Here is a 20,392-nt window from a genome sequence, read left to right as displayed (position 1 = left end):
ATTGGATGAGTATATATTCTTAGATGTACATTAAGCTCAAATTGTAGCATACTATGAAGGGCCTTTGCACACAAAGCCTTGTGCCAATAGTGAAGGGTCAAAAATGTGGATGGGAGAGTTATTTCACTGTCACTTTTATATCATGTTTTTGCTAAGCCCCATTTACATGTTATTATAACAAACTTGGTGACCTTTAGTGCATATTATCTTACTATATATATAATACGACAATAAAATGAAGGTTGTAGGCTCTGTGTAGATTGTACTTATAACTAGATGGTGTAGACTCTCAATCCTTAACTTATAGTATGACAATAAAACGAAGGTTGTAGGCTCTGTGTAGATTATACTTTGCAAACTCTCATTCCTTTTGCTTTTCATTGTTCTATTTTTATTCTCATTAAATTTAATTGATATAAATTGTATGTTCTCCTTTAGAGATTTTATACCAAGCCACATGCTTCCCAATAATTGGTCTTGATAACAAATGTGCTAATTATACCAAAGCTACATCATTGGTTAGAGGCGGATCTTGGTGTTAGTCTCATTCCATCCAATATCCCTTAGCATTGAGAAGAGGAGGATGTGAGCGTTATGAAGCAGCTAACAAGGTGATTAGACATTAAATTGGTTCTCCTTACCTCATGTTATGGTTCGAAGCGTAGGAATACATACACATGCACACCTTTAGCCCACACATCCCATGTAGGAGTACATACATGCGCACACCTTTAGCCCACACAACCCATGTAATGATACCTACAATAATCACTTAGGTCTCTCCACACTACACATGCACATCTTGCATGAATAGGCACTCACAATAACTAACACATGCACGAAGTCTTGTCATTGATAACTATTGAGGTATATCTTTGGATGGGGGCACCATGGTGGGGTGAAAGCTTGGTCCATGGTATGACCCATCACCTAGATAACCCTATAAGAACTTCCAAAGATATTCAAAGAATATATCTTCTTCTTCGATAACCAACAACACAGAAACCAACAACACAGAAACCAACAACACAAAAACCTCACTAGTGAAGATGCAACAAGCAATGTAAGAGGCGGGGGAGTAAAGCTTCAGCTTCGGATGCTTCGTGCCCATCTCATGCGTCTTCTGAGGCAATTCCTTAAGGAAGTAGCGAAACCGTCTTTGAGACTAGGGACGACGAAACTGATGACAAGTGTTACTCCATTCGAGTCTCAAAACGAGTTCGCTCGTCTCTGACCCCGGCTCAAAAAACAAAAACAAAACGGTAGACGCTTAGCGAGCACTAGAAGGTGTGGGCCTAGTTAGAAAAAAAAACAAGACAAAACTTTGCATAGTACAGATGTAGGTTTATATTCACACTAAGAAGCACTAAATAAACACTTGGAGCTGATCTGAGATGATGTGAATTCAGTCACTCTTACAATCTCCAAAGGATGCTTCAGCTGGGCGCATGGATGCTCTTCTGCCTCTGCGCCTTAGCACGCACCTCGCTCTCGGTGAGTTCTGAATGCACTTTTAAAACATGTCTTCTCACGCAACCTATGCTCTCAACATGTATGCAGGTACGTCCCTTCAAATCGACTTTTTATGTGATTACAATTGCCCCCACTGAGAAATCTTGCAAGGAGACCTGACCACCAACTCCAGTAAGAAGGATTGAGAGGTGGAATTGTTTGCTTGGCTTATGGCACAACCACATATGTTGCAAACAGCCACCATGTGACTTTCGCTTTGAACAATTCATAAGGAGACACATTTGTTTCCACAATCCCTTAAGTTTTTTTTTTTGGGAGGGGGGGGGGGGGGGGGGGATGTGAGAGTGGGTACAGAAATTAGATGCCACTTGCGTAGATTCAAACCCAGTACCTCCTCTTTGGGAGGCATGGATGCTACCGTTGAGCTATAGCCTCCTGTCTTTTTTTTGGGGGGGGGGGGGATGTGAGAGTGGGTACATAAATTAGATGCCACTTGCGTAGATTCGAACCCAGTACCCCCTCTTTGGGAGGCATGGATGCTACCGTTGAGCTATAGCCCAGGAGGCCACAATCCCTTAAAGTAAGAGGCTTCAAATCACCAGACAGCTAGGGAGTGTTCTTGTGTGATTAAAAAGAAGAATTTGAGCGGAAGTAGAGAGGGTGGAAGATGTGGATGAATGGGGGAAAGTACATGGGGACGTGACACCCTTTAGGACCTGATGTCATGTTCAATCAGAGCTGCAACATGTGGGTACTGGACCAATGGCACTTGGATTTTGATTGGATCTCACTGCACAGTTCCTGAGACAGTCAGCGTGTTTCCATTGGTTGTCGTCGGGAATGGAGGCAACTCAAAACCTTGATGAGACAGATACACTGGAAGAATTCTTTTATCGGACAGTCAAATCCAAGGACAGGTGCTACTACAATAAGGCATCCATCCTGTCTAGATCAGACCAGACACATTCATCTGAGCTGGAGATTAGGATGAGGTGATCTTGTTGATGATGCACTGATCATCCATGCAGCAGGCAAAAAAAGTACCTCCTTGTGCAAGGTGGATATGACGCACATGTGTACACAACAGGGCAAAGAAGTTAGGCTGATCCAACACCGTCATGGGTGATGATTGTCAAAAAGTGTGATCAGTTGGGCAGCTCGCCATTACTAGAGAGGAGTGTTATTGTACAAAAATTGAGCCCATGGTGGCATCCTGTAGGGGCCGAGGAGAGGTGTGGGCCTTGGAGGGAGATCCGGGGAGAAGGCTTTGAATCTTACTAGATCTACTCAAAACTGAACAACTCTCTGATTAGAGCAAGAAACCAGGTCTTGGACTGATTTGTATTAATTGCTGTTGTTCAGGCTGAATCCACTACTCTGTTTGACTTGATCTTCTCTTGCTTGGTTGATCCCACAAGGATTGTAGAAGATGTGTAAATTGGGGAGAGAGGACTTAGTTATAAGGAAAGTATTCACACTTGGATGCCGAAAACTCCTAATTTAACTATTTGAGCTTGGGTGTAGCGAGCTTTCTCATAAAGAGAGAGAAAGCTAGAGACAAACTTAATTAGAGAGAGACTATCTGCACGACTCAATGATTTGATTATTGAGATGAAAGCTTCAACAAAGAGTACAATGCTTTTATAGGCTTAGAGCCTTATCTTTTGACACAGCACACACATTGGGGCAATGACACATGGCAAGTGGCTATGACATCATTGCTTATCACATTCACATAAAAGCGGGGTTGTTCACACACATAAACACACTAAGCCATCTAAGGGGTGTTTCACACTCACATGAGGCTCTGAATACCCAACAACATAAACGTGGACCACCACTTGAAAGGGACTTCAAACATGCCAAAGGTGCTTCAAAAGCTGAAAATGTACAAGAGAAGAAGCTATGGAACATGAGGAGCACATATGGGTTGTCTCAGCAACAAAGAGCACAGTACATGAGAGAAGGCAAATGCTTTAAATGTGGTAGCAAAGTCCACATATATCCTCAATGTACCAACAAAAGGGCAAGAAAGAAGAAGCACCCAAAGTGCATGTTTATATGTTGCTTGATGTGCAGGGCAATATGGGTCAAGCAGGATACAGTGGTATGCAAGGCATGGTGGCAACTCAAAGATCAGCCTACCTTATTTATTTTTTGATGATTGCTCTATTGACAACTTCATCTCCACTCAAATGGCCGCCACCTTGGGGATTGAAGTGGGAGATATGGGACCCGAAATACATGCTATTGGCATCCAAAAGATCACACATATGCAGCTATGGAGAATGAAATATCATCATCATGGTGTAGTGTGTAGAAGAGAGATGAAGCAAGGAGAGAGAAGGTGGTTTAAGCCATGACAGTGGTTGTACAAGAAGAAGCGATAGAGAGAAAGTAAGAGAGAGAGAGAGAGAGATGAGATACTCAAGCCAAACTGAAAAGATAGACTTTTGGAAGTTAACAAACTTCCTGCTTGGTAGAACATCGATGAAGATTTGATGTAATCTTCTTGCATCGACGTTTCTAAGATTTCGACACTGATGGTCAAGTGTGGGATGTGTACTGTGCTTCATGATGGTGCTTGCAGTACTAATGGCTACAATTCTTTTAGGCAAGATAGTGTGCTTGGTGGGCGTGAGAGGTAGGAATGACGAGGGGAAGGGTTGACATGCTAATGTTAGGTGCAAGAGGCCTCATGCAAGCTCAGACTAGAGCTCTAGGTTGCTTTTGGTGAATCCCAAATCCGGGACTTGCTTCCATTAAAAGTCTTAATTATGGTGAAAGGCTTTGTAACCTCATGGAAGAGGACTCGAGGAAATCTAAGAGCTCCTCCATGCTACTTTGTCTCAAAATATTAATGAAATAAGAAGGCAACCTACTGGTTGGAGAAGACGCAAGGGCGGTGATCACAAAGGGTGGAAGTGTGAGGGATGACGGCCTGGGGGTTGGGGAAAGTTTTTTTTCCTCTCCTTAAACCTTTGTGCTTATAGGGTTTAAAAACTTTTTGTAATACCTTAGTGAAAGCAAAAACCCAATTGCCATGTGGGAGGAGGAATATGGGGCATTTTTACCTTACATGGTGCAATCCATGTGTGAGATGGACATGCATTTTGTGTCTTCATCCGACATCGTGTTGCGTCGATTGTCTACACAGACTTTCTTGGGGCGTATCTCCATGACATCTCGGCGGTGCCTCCAGGCATCGGAGTCCTCCACTTATGTGAGTGGTTTCGACTGGCAAGTTCCATATGGAACACCTTTGGCTACATTGACATTCATCATTGACTCTGTGAATGGCTTCCTTGACTTTGTGACTCCCAATATTTTTATTTGTGTGATCATTGTAACACGCTATAGCTAGTGCCATTTTTTTTTGCCCCAAAGTGTCTACATCTACCCCTTCTTCAGTTGCTCCACTTTCCCTATTCTCTCTTTATAAGCCCTTCTCTTGCCATCTCTTATTTCTATTCCTTCCACCTTGCTTGAGCAGAGCTTGCTTCATCTCCTAACCCCCAATTGGGCAAGAAGATTGTGATGAAATATCCCTAGGACATCAAGCCAATTTGGACCAAGAGTTTATTTCTATAGAAAATCCCACAAAAAGAATGAGTTGTTTGCAACAATCCTTTCCTATCACATCAAAAGGGCTCAGGAGGCTAGCCCTTCCCACTCTCTACCCATCAAATAGGTGCGAAGGAGACTGTTTGTCAGCGGTTTATGTGACATTTTAACATCAGCATTTGATATGGACATGAAGTATAAGGTTAGTTCCTTGAATTAAACCTTCTGTTAATCTACCTAGGACAGATCTAGAAGGGGGTGGGGAGGTGCGGGCGCAGGTGGGAGCACAGGGCAAAGGGAGGAGGCGATTTGGGGCAAGAAGCGAGAATGCGGGTGGGAAGGTGTAGGCTCAGGTGGGACCCCCGTGGCCCTAGGGGGGGGGGGGAGGGCTGACATGCTAAGGTTAGGTTCAAGGTGCCTCATGCAGCTTAGATTGGAGCTCTAGCTTTGCTTCTGGTGAACTCTTGATTCGAGACTTGCTTCCATTAAAACCCTTAATTATGGTGAAAGGGTTTATAACCTTAGTGATTCCAATGTTTTTTTTGTGTGCTTACCTTTGTAATCCCTTAGTGAAAACAAAACCCAAGTTCCATGTGGGAGGAAGAATATGGGGCATTTTTACCTTCACATGTTGCACTCCATGTGTGAGATGGAATGCTTTTTGGTCTTCACATCGACATTGTGTTTGCATCGCCCGTCTACATTGACTTTCATTGGGACGTATCACCATAACATCTCAGCGGGGCCCTTAGATACGGAGTTGTTCACTTATGTGAGTGGTTTCGATTCGCAAGCTCCATATGGAACATCTTTGGCTACATCGACATTCGTCATCAACTTTGTGAACGCTTCCTTGACTTTGTGATTCCCAATATTTTTATCTATGTGATCATTGTAACACTCTATAGCTAGTGCCAATTTTTTTTTTTGCCCCTAAGTGTCTACATCTACCCCTTCTTCCTTTGTTCCTCTTTCCTGATTCTCTCTTTATGAGCCCTTCTCTCGCCACCTCCTATTTCTATTGCTTACTGCCCCTCCCTCCCTTCGCATCTGTGTCACTCTTTTTTAGTGCACCTTAGGAAATCGACCATGGAACAACCCCATGATCATCTTTCCACCTTGCCCGAGCAGTAGCTTGCTTCACCTCCTAACTCCCAATTGGGCACGAATATCCCTAGTACATCAAGCCAATTTGGACCAAGAGTTCATTTCTGTAGAAAATCCCACAAAAAGAATGAGTTGTTTGGCATTAGACCATCCTTCCCGACTGCATCAAAAGGGTTGAGGTTAGCCCTTCCCACTCTTTACCCATCAAATAGGCTGCCAAGGAGACCCCTTCTCAGGTTGTATGTGACATTTGACCTTAGCATTTGATATGGACATGAAGTCTAAGGTTAGTTCCCTGAAGTAAACATGTAGTTGCCAAGGGAATCTACCTAGGACAGATTCTAGAAGGGGGCAGGGAGGTGCGGGTGTCGGTGGGCGCACAAGGGGGGTGGGAGGGTGGACCGGAGGTAAGAATGTGGGCGGGGAGGTGCAGGCTTAGGTGTGGGGGGGGAGGGGGGGTTGTAGATGGGCGGGGGTTAGTTGGGGTTGCAGGAGAGAAGAAGTGGTGAAGGCCCCTGCTTTTTTTTTTTTTTTGGGAGGGGGGGGTGTAAGGTTAGACGGAAGGGGCCTCACGCAAGCTTAGACTGTAGCTCCAGCTTGCTTCTTGTGAATCCGAGATCTAGGACTTGCTTCCATTAAAAGCCTTAATTATGGTGAAAGGCTTTATAACCTTGGTGATTCCAAAGTTTTTTTTGTGCTACCTTTTGTAATGCCCTTAGTGAAACCAAAACCTTAATGCCATGTGGGAGGAGGAATACGGGGCATTTTTACCTTACATGTTGCATTGCATTTTTGTGTCTTCACATTGACATTGTCTTTGCGTCGCCCTTCTACACTGACTTTCTTGGGGCATATTGCCACCACCGCATCTCGGTGGTGCCTCCAAGCACCGAGTTGTTGACTTACGTGAGTGGTTTTAGCTCGCAAGTTCCATATGGAACACCTTTGGCTACATCGATATTCATCATCGACTTTGCGAACGCTTCCTTGACTTTGTGATTCCCAATATTTTTATCTATGTGATCTTTGTAACACTCTATAGCTAGTGCCAAATTCCCCCTTCTCCCCTTCTCCCCTTCTCCCTTCTCTCTCTCTCTCTCTCTCTCCTCTCTCTCCCCCCCCCCCCCCCCCCCCCCCCCGAGTGTCTACATTACCCCTTCTTCCATTGCTCCTCTTTCCCTATTCTCTCTTTATAAGCCCTTCTCTTGCCACCTGCTTATTGCCCGTCTCTCTTTTGCATGCGGGTCACTCTTTTTTTAATGCACCTTAGGAAATCGACCATGGAACATCGCCGTGATCTTACTTCCACCTTGCTGGAGTAGCAGCTTGTTTCACCTCCTAAGTCACCAATTGGTTAAGAAGTCTGTGACAGAATATCCCTTGGATATCAAGCCAATTTGGACGAAGAGTTTATTTCTTCTACCTAGGATAGATCTAGAAGGGTAGTAGACTCTGACATCAGCACTTAGGTCCCTTTGGAGCACTTGGTGAGCATATGTAAACATGTACTTTCTATTGTTTTGATTAATGAGAGCTTAGTGAATGTTTTGTGGAATTCCTTGTGTTAAGCTCTTCATTATGCTAATCACTATCATAGTGACATGAAAACCTATTTTGTCCCTACGGAACATAGAACACGAAACGGACGAAATGTTTCAAAATGAAGCGAAAAACTCCCAATAGAAACACTATTTCGCCCAAATTTAATTAAAAAAAGACGCCTTATTCTTCTCTTCTTTCTCTTCCCCTTCACTTTCGCCTTCTCTTCACCTCAATTTTCTTTAAAACCCATAAAGATGAAATGATAAAATATATGAAAATTCGTATTCCATTAGCTCTTCTATTTTCCTTAATTTACAAATCCCAATTTCATACTTTCAACCTCAATGGTCGAACACCATTGTGTGCAAATTCGTTTTCTCACTTAATTTCACATCCATTGTTGAAATTTGCTAGAAGTGCTCCATTGGCTCTTCAATTTATTACTTTCTTCCAATTTATAAAATCCAATTTCAATACATTGGCCTGGATTGCACTTAATTTCACACCCAATTGTTGAAACTTCCTACAAGTTCTTCAATTTCTCACTTTTTCCCAATTTCTTACTTTCAACCTCAATTGCATCTAATTTCACACTCAATCGTTGAAATTTCCTACATGATTCTTAAATTCACTTTTTCTCAATTTGATTTGACAAGTGTCACTACGAAATCTCTCTATTTCGTCCATAGTGACGAAACGAAACGTGTTGAAATTGATGAAACGTTTCTTGTGACTGTGTTCACTATTTTGTTACTTATGTCATTAGAGTGTGATTAGCATGCTTAGTGCTAATGTCATTGTATTTGATTCATTTCTAGTGTGAGTAGAGTGCTTCATCACTTTGAGTCTTTGTGAATTTCAAGTAAACCCTACTTGGGAGTCCGGTTGGATGACTCATAATCATTAATCATGGGATTGCATAATTATTGGGATCCTATATTAGGGTGAAATCGCACACGCAGATTCCAAATTTGGACTTAGAATTTTAAGAAAAGGCTGACACTGACTTGGAGTTGACTCCAGCTTATGGGCACCACAAGGATTTGGCCTTTACTTGTGATCATGCAATTTTCTTTTAATGCATCCTTTTACTTTGTGTTGAATGTTTTTTGCTACGATAGATTGGGTACTGGCCTTTAAAGAGCTATATGAAAGTGTTAGTTCACACACTGTCAAGGAAATCTTGCTTGTATATAATTATCACGGTAATCTTGCTTTCTTTGGAATTTTTACAATGGTTGACCCTTTCTGGTCAGGAGGCTTCAGCAAGCACAACAAGTCCATGATCACGGAATCTATTGCTCAAGAGAAAGGAGTCGGACAGCTTGGACAATTGTCGATGAGGTGAATGCCTTAGCATTTGTTCATTTTTTTTTGTTATCCAAGGCAATGGTTTTTATAGTGACCAACCACTATTTATTGAATGTTTTTTCATTACTTTCCATTTGGTCAAGGTTATCTATTCCATCAAAGTACTGGTTGAGACCTACACATGGCCTTGTCCATGCTATGAGAGCCATAGTTCTTGTAGGCAAGGAGTTTTCCCTTCCTTGCCAGGTTGCCATAGTTGGCAAGCCAGGGTGTGACTGTGGCTCGCCACAGTCACACTCATGGATGAGACTGAGTGTTTCTTACTAGACCATGTCATTTGTGAGTGGAATTCATGCCTCGGGATACAAGCATGAGCTGCTTACTGCTAGACCAACTCAGACACATTTGTTCCATGAGTTGCAGTTTACATTGAGCAGCTGCTTGTTTGATGTGGTAAACAGAGTTTTTTTTGTAACGTCACATTTGTAACAAATTTAAAATTCATATTTTATTTTTCAGAAATAGATCCTTGTATTAGCTAAAAGAAAATCTGCCAAGAGGCGTGATACAGCCTTGTCCATGACAGTAAGAGAACTGAAAAATCTGAAGGGGGGGCTCCATCCATGGCTGGCCTCTCGAAGGGAGGCTACATCAGAGGGGGAGGGTAGTGCCAAATGACGGTGCCCTCCTTCCGGATGAAGGTGGTCCGGTGCTCCAGGTATGGAAGAAGGCTTCCCGCTGTCTCTGCATGCGCAGTGAGTCCCCCGCCAGGTGATCCAGGCATCCCCACATGGTGTGAATGAGATCAATCCACATAGCTCGAATGGTCTCTGTAGGGGGAGTGGACTAGCCTGCAATAATCTTGCTGCAACGCACTTGCCAGCAGATGTGCCAAGCGGAGAGCTCCCAGTGCTGGCATGTGCCAGTCTCCGGGGTCTAGTGTTGGACGGGGGCTGTGGCTACTAAAGAATGTGGGGCCGGCCTCCGCCTACACCCCAGGTAACAGGTAACAGTGTGGGAAGTGGCAGGGCCGGCAGCGAAGAGGCATAGAATACGCTGTCAAGCCTGCTCGGCTTTTGGGCAATCCGAAAGGCAGTGTAACTGGGACTCATCTGGGCCCTCACATCTGCGCTAGTCTGCAGACCACATGCTTTACTTATAAAGTAGTTTAGAAGAAGTTTTACCATGTTAAAAGGTGTGGGGGAGATACAAGGTTTGAGGAAGTTAGGGGCATTAAATGCTAGCTCGATTACTCAGCACACTGTGCTAGGATGTTGAGGGTTGTTTTGTTACCATGCAAGGTTTTGTAAGGAGGGCAGGACAGAAGAGTCAATTTCTTCTGCTACTGAAGTGGACATTGAGATAGGACCTATCATATGGAACAACCATTTGGGATGAGCATGGACGACCCTTGGAGCTAGTAATTATAATCAGTTGTCCAGCTTGGATAGAGGTTCTGCCTTCTCCACAGGTGCTTGAAAGGCCTTCCAAGTTCCAGAGCCTTTCCAGTTCAGGCCTGACCAGGAGAGCTCATTACACGATTTATTGCAGCACAGCATGTTGACTCCTCCATTCCTCTGCACTTTTTAAGGGTCATCATTTGACACTCCTATCCATGAATTTGGAGTCTTCTTTAAAACTAGTGTTTCCCTGTAGGTTATTGGCTTACACTAGAATACTGGCAGAGAGACTTCTGTTTTCTCTCAACAATGAGTGGAGATTGAGGGGACCGAACCTACAGAAGCCATTGTTGTGTTACATGCGGAAGCTCGGTGGAAGAATCGGTAAGTTCAATGCTCAAAATTCAGCAATTGTTTGCGACGAATATAACACACAACATAGACAGATGAAGTACAAATGTCAGTGGTGTGTAAAAGAAAAAAGTGAGAAAAGATCTAAACATCTATAGATCTAGAGATCAAGAGTAACATGGAAAAATGGGAAACATGGGGAACATGGGAAGCTACTAAGAGGGGACGAAAGTGTCCACACAGACATCTCTGGGTGTGTGAGGCTCATGAATGTGTATAGACGGGCCCTCAGTGGATGAAATCCCTCATAGGTCGCTGAAGCATGAAGACAAGCTCCTCCGGGGTGAACTGCCTGGAGGGTATCTGCTGGTGATTTGCGATGATCTCTCTAATCCTCCCATGCCATCTGGATCTGCTACGGATACCCCAAGGTCTAGGGCGTCTGTCCCAGAGGCACGCTCAAGAGTGACCCCTTTGGGTGTGGATGCGGCGCTGTGTCCTGACCCTGCCTCTGCTGAAAAGATACATTAACGTCTACGGAAGGCTAGATTGGCCTATGAGACAAATCTGTACACAACAAGTCCATGTCCTGAGTATCATGGAAAGAAAAACTGAAATGAAAAGCTAATCCTAGTCATATGTAGCTCACTATGTAGTCACTGTCTAGCATGCTATAGATGTACAATTATGATAGGTGGTATACTCTAATTCCACCCAGTGGAGATGGTGGGGTGTATTACATCATACATGGGGCATGGGACGAGGAGGACTCTCACATCTGTTGTGCCCTGGTGTAGCCTCTAGACTCTCTCCTCCATAACTATGCAGTATCGTGCCTGGATTTGGGCAAACTGGGCCTGATGGAGTAGTGGTGGTCTGTGTCCCTGTAGTCGCGGTCTCCTGGCAGGTCTGATCTCCAAGGCTCTTTGTAGTGTGAGCCCTCATCGGGAGGTAGATGATATAGGGGGAGGGGGATGTGGCTCACTGATAGGCCTAAAGAAGCTAGTGATCTGGGACTGGGATCTCTGGCTCTGCACCTGTAGAAGCCTCTCTCTATGTCAGTGTAGCTCAAGGAGGAAAAGGCCTAAGCATCTCTGATCAGGATACTCCATCACCCGGCTAAGTGGGCCAAAACCCTCTCTGAACAAGCAGTGGTATCTCCCTCTGATCTCATAATATATAGGGCATCTGCATATGTAATGCTCCTCCGTCTCTACCTCTCTGTGGCATAATCTGCATACTCTGTCCTCTCTAGGGCTCCGTGCACCTCTCCTTGCCTCAATCTCCACAGTGAGAGGAAACTATGATCTGACCAATAGTCATCCTCATAGCATGAGACATGTGTACATCCATATAGCCTGGGCGTCTGACAAATCCATCCCCTGTGAATCTAAGGAAATGATCTCTGTAGTACTGCATCTTGGTGGGAAGGGGACCCGACCAAGTCTCCTTGGTGTGCATCTGGATCAAATCTTGTCTCAGGACTATTCCTCTCCTCTCGGGAGAGTGTAAAGTATGGGGAGTCATCATCATACTAGAAGGGCGGTAATCTATCCATGTCGAGCCCATGTGCTGAGAACCACCCATCTATTGCAGCATACCATGATGGGTGATGGCCCTCTGTGGCAATACTCTGTGAGGACTCCATGGCCAAGTGGGGTAGTCTCTCTGGACCTGTGCCTCTAATGCGTCTAATGTAGGCCATGGTCTGAAATAGACCCTCTACCATCAAGGGGGGCAATGCGAGCTTTGCTCTGACGATCTTATGTGGTACTGATGGTTTGTTGCGAATCATCCTGGAGATCATGAGGATATGCGGTCTCTCCATGTGACGCCAATCATATGTAGAGAGGTTAGGGGCCCATACTGGTGCTGCATACATCATAGCTAGGGTGACTAAGGTGTCAAATAGCCATCCTTTGGTGCCTGTCTCATGGAGAAACGGCTCTCATTACTAGTGAAGGTAATACCCAAGAATACATATGATTCTATCGCCTCCACCTAACTACCTCTATATGTGATCATTGTATCTTTCATAACCCATCTGGAAGTGTGAAAGATCATGACCTTGGTTTTCCCAAGGTTCACTGAAAAGCCTCTGTGTACAAAAATCATCTAAGGTGTCCATGTGGCACTGCAGTCCCTCCTGCGAGTTAGATATCAGAATGATGTCATCCGCATAGAGTAATAAAGTGACCAAAACCCTTGAGAGATGCACCACTCCCTCCTCTAGTCTATGAAGTCTATGACCTCATCATCTATGTACATGCCAAAGAGTGTTGGGGAGAGTGGGCTTCACCCCCATAGTAATATCTCTCCTCTGACAGACCACCTGGGCATCTTGCTTGTCCCGTCACCCTCTCATATAAAGCAATGATCCCCCATATCATCTCTGAAGGCAACCCCAAGAGTTTACAATCTCTGTAGGAGCCGGTCCCGTGGCCCTGTGTCGAGTGCTTTGCGGAAATCCACAAAGCAACAATAGAGTCTCTGCTCCCGTGACTTGGCCTGCCCAATCAGGCTCCTCAAGGTGAAGATATGATCTAGTGTGCAGAAGCTACTGCGGAACCTAGCTTGTCCTGGAGCACGAAGACCCTCCCTCTCGGCTAGAGAGTTGAGTGCTGTCTCAAGTAGTGATCCATATATCTTGGCCATAATATGGCCAACCATGAGAGTCTTGTAGTTCCCGAGGTCCATCGGGTCACTTGATTTGTGAATGGGGGTAATGATATTCATGCTCCGTGTGTGTGAGAAGCCCTCTACAAGGTGCTTTGTTGAAGAGCTGTGCAAGTAAGGAGCTATGGTGGTAGAGGCATAAGAGAAGGGCTCACCTCGTATCCCTATATGATCTGTAGATCTCCCATGATGCTCAGAGATCTCCCCTAGTTCTTTCTGTCGTTTGAGGCGAGCACGAGTCTCATGACACTCATCGTCCTCGTAACCAACCATTTTGGGGCATTATCCCTACTTTAGCGTTAGAGGGGGTATGGGTGGTATGAGGGAAGCTGGCAATGGCAGAGGAGTGGAGTAGATGTGGACATCTCATCAGTTGGCCAGCATTAGATAGTCATCAGAATGAGTCGGCCAGCATTGTGGAGAATCCAACATTTTATGCCACCATTTCCAAGTCTTTGATGAAAAACTGAGCATCTGTTCACTGCTGTCTCCATGCCTGTTTTCCCTTAACCTTGACACAACAGTGGGTCACCTGCCGGAACTGATCATGCCTATTGCTAGGCCTTTGGAACTAATCTGAGAGCTTAATGAGGTACTGGGTATGTGTACCTACCCTCAGGGAATGCTTCCTTTGGCTTCGCCTGTTCTGCAGACCACTCCATCTACTACCCTACTGCGTCCTTTCTGTTGGAACTGTGCACCTTCCTTGGGGCATAGCTTAGTGGGTTGAGCCTAAATGCTGTGATACCAATGTTGCATGCACAGAAGCCTTGCTGTACTGATCCACAGTCCTAAGCATGATTAAGAACATTGATGCTAATTAACACATGATTAAGACACAGAGGAGAGAGATTAGGTGTCAAGTTTTCTTGTATTACTATGGTACAAAAAGGTGACTTGATTGCTTGTACATGATGTAGGGCTATGGTCAGCCCCATAGGGGTGACCTAGGCCCCGTCTACATGCTTCTTGCTGAAACTAGATGTATGAATGGTCAACTAATGACTTGTGTTCTGCTGAATTATGAGTTGTGCTTATATATATGGATGGGACAGCAGTAGGCCAGCTGTAAAGCTGTTGGCCTGCTGGATAGTCCCATAAATGCTTAAACTAACATATAATGGTGGCATAAAATGCTGGATTCTCCACAATGCTGGCCGATTGACTGATGCTAGGAGATGTCCACATGCTACCGACTATGGACTGATGCTCCTAATGACGATGGTGAATCTGATGCTGATGCAAATGCTTCTGATGTTGATGTTAATGCTTCTGCTACTGATGGTGACCTAAATGCTTGTCTTAATTTCTGCACTAATCAAGGATTAAGCCAATTCATGCTGAAGATTAGCCATGGCATGGGTGTGCACGTGACACTGGGTATTTATACCCTTTTCATCAGCTAGTCTAGCCATCAGGTGCTGGGCAGCCAATTAGCCTGGCCAATTGGGTGCTGGGCAGCACCCAAACCTGGCCGCCTAGCCGGGCTGGCCCATGGCACTTTTGTTGTAACCTGTGATGAGACGCCCAATTTTAGGCTCTTTGCCTTTGATGGTGTAAACAAGCATTACCTTCTAAATTTGTTTATGTAGACACACGTCACATGCTAGGTGGATTGCGATTGGGCAGATCCAAATCTCATCTCATTGCCTTAGAGTGGAGACCATGAGAGCAGAGGGTTTACCTATTCTTAGAGGGATTGAGCCTTTACCCAATGGCGCTCTGTAAACTGGCGGCGGTGCCCGGGGGACTAGGGCCTTAGACACACTTGTTGATACCATCAATGCATATTAAAACATTCAAACATAAAGCTGGACAAAATATCCACAAATGCTGAAAATGGAGCTTGCACATGTGACACCACATAGAGGCCGGAATGGGCCGACCCCCCCCCCTTGGAGTATTTTATTACCCAAGGAGAATAATATCATGTACAAGCTTTGAGGGCCTTACTCTCCCCACGGGAGATGCCGGATTATCCATATACAAATGCCATAACACAGCCCAACACAAGGCAACCAGGCCGGAACATAGGCTGTAGAAATGCTGAGCCAACAACATAATCCATATACCTCTGTGTGGGTACTGATTCTTCCCCAAAAACCACGGGTCTTCATGCAATAGAGCCGGTACAGCAAGTACAACTCTCTATTCAGCCGGTACAGTAGGTACAATGGCTGGTACAGCTGGTATAGTGGCTGGTACAATAGGTATAGTGGCTGGTACAGCCAGTATGGTGGCTGGTATAGCAGGTACAGCAGGTACAAATGTTGGTACAACATGTACAGTGACTAGTACAGCAGGTACATTGGTTGGTATAGCAAGTATAGAAGCTGGTACAGCCGATACAATGGGTGGTACAGCAAGTACAAAAGGTGGTACAGCCGGTACAAGGGCTGGTACAACAAGTACAAAAGTTGGTACAGTCGGTACAAGGGCTGGTACAACAAGTACAATGGCTAGAAATCATAATAAATGATTAAATACCCTTGCCTTAAATATTTCTTCGCGATGGAAGCCTCCAAAACAGTCCCCAACAGCCGGTATTCTTCATGGGCAGCCTTCAAGAGAGAGAGAAAGAGAGTAGCCATCATTAGGGCAGCCGGTAACGGTGGTAGAGGCTAGTGTGCAGCAAGAGAGCCTCCATTAATGAAGAGAGAGGGCTCCAATTTATAGATTTGGGCCTCCCATGAGCTAAAATGGCAAGAGAAGGCTACAATGACAAGTGGAGAGCCACACAATAGCTGAAGTGACAAGTGTGTCTCACTTTGATCCATTTTCTAACAAGTGTCAGGCCACTTGTCTCACTTTGGTCCACTTTCTTGCCACATGTCCTAATCTCAAAGATGGGTCCTTAAATAATCTTTACCTCTAAAAATATCCCAACTAGTAGACATTCTGTCATAGGCACTTTGCCAACTCTTTGTATTTGCTCAATTCCAGATGTAATGACGCGAACAGAATTTCCATCGGAGTTGGGCCAAAAATAGCAACTCTCCTAAATTTTAGGAGTGTGGTCCTTTGTATTCTAGGATAATCCCCCATTCCCAAAGCTTGTACTTTCCAAATATTTAGACATCGTGGAGTCCACCAGACCCCTTTCATACTGAGAAATGTCCAGGTTGGTGACATCCTCCCCAGCTTCTTAAAAGTTGTCCGCAACTTTAAGCTTCAAGCCATATATTCAAGATATAATCATGTCCCATCAAGTGGGTGAGACGAGACAGTCTCAAAAATCCAATATAACTGAAGAATCCATGTCCCAAAGAAATGGGTGAGACTAAATAAGTCTCCATAATACCAATATCAAAATCATGTCCCAAAATAAATGGGCGAGAATTCCATGGAAGATATGCTAGACACTGGCATAAGAGCCAATTGTGTCTCAATCACCAATATCAATGAGATAATCATATGCCAATGATGTGGGCTATGGTTGTTAGGGTTAGGGTTTTGGAAGGCACATCAACAGGAAGCGTGAGAGAGAAAAGAGAGGAACACGTTTTCTCATGTATTGATGATAATGAAATGAAGTACAATAGCCACATATAAAAGATGTGACCTAAAGTGTGTTCACATGGTCCGGCCATAAATAGTGCCAGGTGGACCAAATCACTTATAAACGTTTATAAGTGAAACTAAGCTAAACTGGGGGAAAAAACCTCCACTAACTGAAGTAAAAAGTGCCCTAGTCACCTACTGATGATCACTAGCACTCCCCTGGGTGCATACACAGCATAAAACCCAACAAACCTCCCCTGGAGTGATATGTGATCACTGTACATCATCCACCAAAAGGAAACAAATTCAAAGCAGTGCGGAATGCTTCGAATTTCGGACGTGGTAGTGTCTTGGTGAAGATGTCTGCCACATTCTGATCTGTAGGGCAGTAAATCAGACTGATATCACCTGCTTGGAGTCTCTCTCGAACAAAGTGATAGTGAATCTCAATGTGTTTCGTACGAGCATGAAACACAGGATTCCTGGCCACAGCAATGGCACTCTGACTATCAGTATAGATAGGTGTAGGCTCCTCCACTGAAATATCCATATCAGTCATAAGATGACGCAACCATACACACTCAACGGTAGTAGTGTAGGCTGCTCTGTACTCTGCCTCACAAGACGAAGTAGCCACTGTGGTCTGTTTCTTGCTTAGCCAAGAAATACATGAAGAGCCAAGAAAGAAACAATTTCCACTAGTGGAATGTCTGGTATCAAAATCACCAGCCCAATCTGAATCGCTGTAAGCATATAGCTGCATGTTACCCCCCTCAGGATAAAGCAATCCAAGAGAAGGTACCCTGCAAATACCGAAATACACGCTTCACAGCTTGCCAATGTGACAATTGCGGGCTGTGCATGAATCTATTCACCTGAGATACGGCATACTGAATATCTGGCCGTGTAGTACACAAGTAAATAAGGCACCCAACTGCCTAAGCATATATAGTGGCATCAAATAAAATACTGTCATCTTGTAGTGACAGTTTCATCCCAGGCTCCATAGGAGTGCTGATAGGCTTGCAATCCTGAAATTTGAACTTCTCCAGAAGTTTAGCAACATATCGAGATTGCAACAACCCAATGCCTCTGTTATCCTGCACAAACTGTATGCCCAAATAGTAGTGTACGAGCCCCAAATCAGACATGGCAAATGTCTGTTGCAGTATCTCTTTAAAAGCTGCAATTTTGTCATCATTTGATCCCATGAGCAAAAGATCATCTACATAAAGACTGATGACCAGCAGATCTTTCTCTTCTTTCTTTACATACAAAGTGGCTTCTGATGGGCTGTTCACAAAACCTTGAGTGAGCAGGAAAGCATCTATCTTTGCATACCAAGCTCGTGGAGCTTGTTTCAAACCATACAAGGCCTTTTTCAGCCTGCATACTTTCCCTTCATGACCATGTTCTGCAAAACCTATGGGCTGATGTACATAAACTTCCTCCTCGAGGTCCGCATGTAGGAAAGCAGTCTTGATGTCCAACTGATGAACAACCCAACCACGATGTGCAGCCAATGCAATGACACTCCTAAGTGTCGACATACGGGATGTAGGAGCCAATGTCTCCTCATAATCAATGCCCTTCTTCTGTGCATAGCCCTTTGCAACTAGACGGGCTTTGTCCCTGTCAATGGATCCAACTGCATGTCTTTTCAACTTATAGACCCACTTAGTACCAATGGCTTTCTTGCCTTTGGGCAGATCAACCAAATCCCATGTTTGATTCTTTTTAATAGAATCAAGTTCATCTTGCATGGCTTTGTTCCAATGCACATTGTCTCGTGCATCCACAAATGAATCAGGCTCATCATCATCCTGTAAACTAGCTGCCATAACCATATTTAAATCCATGATGTGTGCATGCTCATTGGTCCGTGTCTCCCTACGAGTACGGTCAGCAAGAGGAGTATCTAGATGGCTGTCCTGTAACGTCCTCAAATACCATCTAGGTATATGTCTGACCTGTGGAGCCCGTTGCCCCATAATTGGCTCAACTTCTGGCTCAATCTCCTGCCGAATTTCTGCACCATCTTCATGATTAGCTGGCTGTCCTGCACCCTCATGGGTTGGATCACCAACTGTGGAATGAAACTCCATAGGTAGTAAGCCTTCAAACACATCATTTTCAGCCTGATTTGCATCATAACTAGCCATGGATAATTCTGATTTTTCATCAAAAATCACATCCCGGCTAGTGAATATCTTCTTGGACAGTGGGTCATATAACCGGTAGCCCTTGCTCTCACGGCTGTACCCAACAAAAATACATTTTGTGGCTTTATCATCCAACTTCCTCCTCAACTCTTTGGGTATGTGTGCATATGCAAGACACCCAAAAGTACGAAAATGTGATACCGAAGGCTTGCGGCCATGCCAAGCCTCAAAAGGAGTAATGGAAACCAATGCCTTTGTGGGACATCGATTCAAAATATGACAAGCACACATAACAGCTTCCACCCAAAAGACATGTGGTAGCTTCTTTGCCTTTAACATACATCTGGCCATCTCCATGAGTGACGGATTCTTCCTTTCTGCAACCCCATTTTGCTGTGGAGTATAAGGAGTAGTATACTGATGCTTGATACCTCTACTCTCAAGAAAGGAATTCAACATGTGTGATACATATTTCCCCCCTCGGTCAGAACGGAGGGTCTTAACCTTGCATCCTGACTCTGTTTCAGCAAGTGCTACAAAGGCCAAAAATGCATCATATACCTGTGATTTCCGTGTCAACGGATAGACCCAGCATATACGAGAGAAGTCATCAATAAATGTAGCAAAATAGAAGCAACCACCTAATGACATCGTTTGCATGGGACCACAAAGATCACTGTGTATAAGCTGCAACTTTGCAGTTGCTCGCAGAGCCTGATCACGTGGAAAGGAAAACCGATGCATTTTTCCCGAAATACATACGTGATCTGGAGGCTTCTCCATAAGAGGTAGGTCTGTCAACATGTTATGTCGCTGCATAAGCATAAGACTATCAAAATTTACATGCCCCATGCGAGCATGCCATAACTTTGCATCAACCATAGCTGGAGTAAGAGTGAATGCATGATAAGCAGACTGATCCACTGGCTGAAATGCATCCAACTGATAGTGTCCATGACATAATGTACGAGTAAGCATCAAGGTCAAAGCATTAGCTTTGTCTCTGACCATGCATTTGTCATCATCAAAGTTGACTTGCATACCACACTGTGCTAAAGAAGAAATGGACAACAGATTCTTCTTTATCCCTGGTACATATAAGGCATCTGTAAGGCAAAGAATAGAGCCATCAATGGCTGTGAGCTGAATCTCCCCAATGCCACGAACTGGATATGGAGCATTATTGGCACACTGAACGGTCTTGCCAAGAGGGACAGGGCATACATTACAAAACAAATCCCTGCGAGATGTGATATGCTTTGAAGCACCACTATCAAAATACCAAGTACATGCATGCTCAGTCAC

At 44.4% G+C, this 20,392-nt stretch overlaps 1 protein-coding gene across 2 annotated transcripts in view; it reads left to right on the top strand.

The window, feature by feature from the left end:
• Positions 1–1,341: 1,341 nt before the first annotated feature.
• The window catches only part of LOC147611626 (uncharacterized), a 62,301-nt gene continuing 43,250 nt past the window's right edge, over positions 1,342–20,392 (top strand). For both annotated transcript variants that reach the window (XM_086784698.1, XM_086784697.1), the window contains exons 1-2: positions 1,342–1,494; positions 8,953–9,030. In XM_086784698.1, the coding sequence (XP_086640824.1) occupies positions 1,432–1,494; positions 8,953–9,030 (141 nt within the window). In that variant the 5' untranslated portion in view covers positions 1,342–1,431. The remainder of the gene's footprint in view (positions 1,495–8,952; positions 9,031–20,392) is intronic.

This window comes from Cibotium barometz, chromosome 47, assembly GCF_041138505.1.
Source record: "Cibotium barometz isolate CiBa-2024 chromosome 47, ASM4113850v1, whole genome shotgun sequence".
In the NCBI taxonomy this organism is placed as follows: Eukaryota; Viridiplantae; Streptophyta; class Polypodiopsida; order Cyatheales; family Cibotiaceae; genus Cibotium; species Cibotium barometz.
Note: the sequence above shows the minus strand (reverse complement) of the source record. Positions and strands in the feature narration are given on the sequence as shown.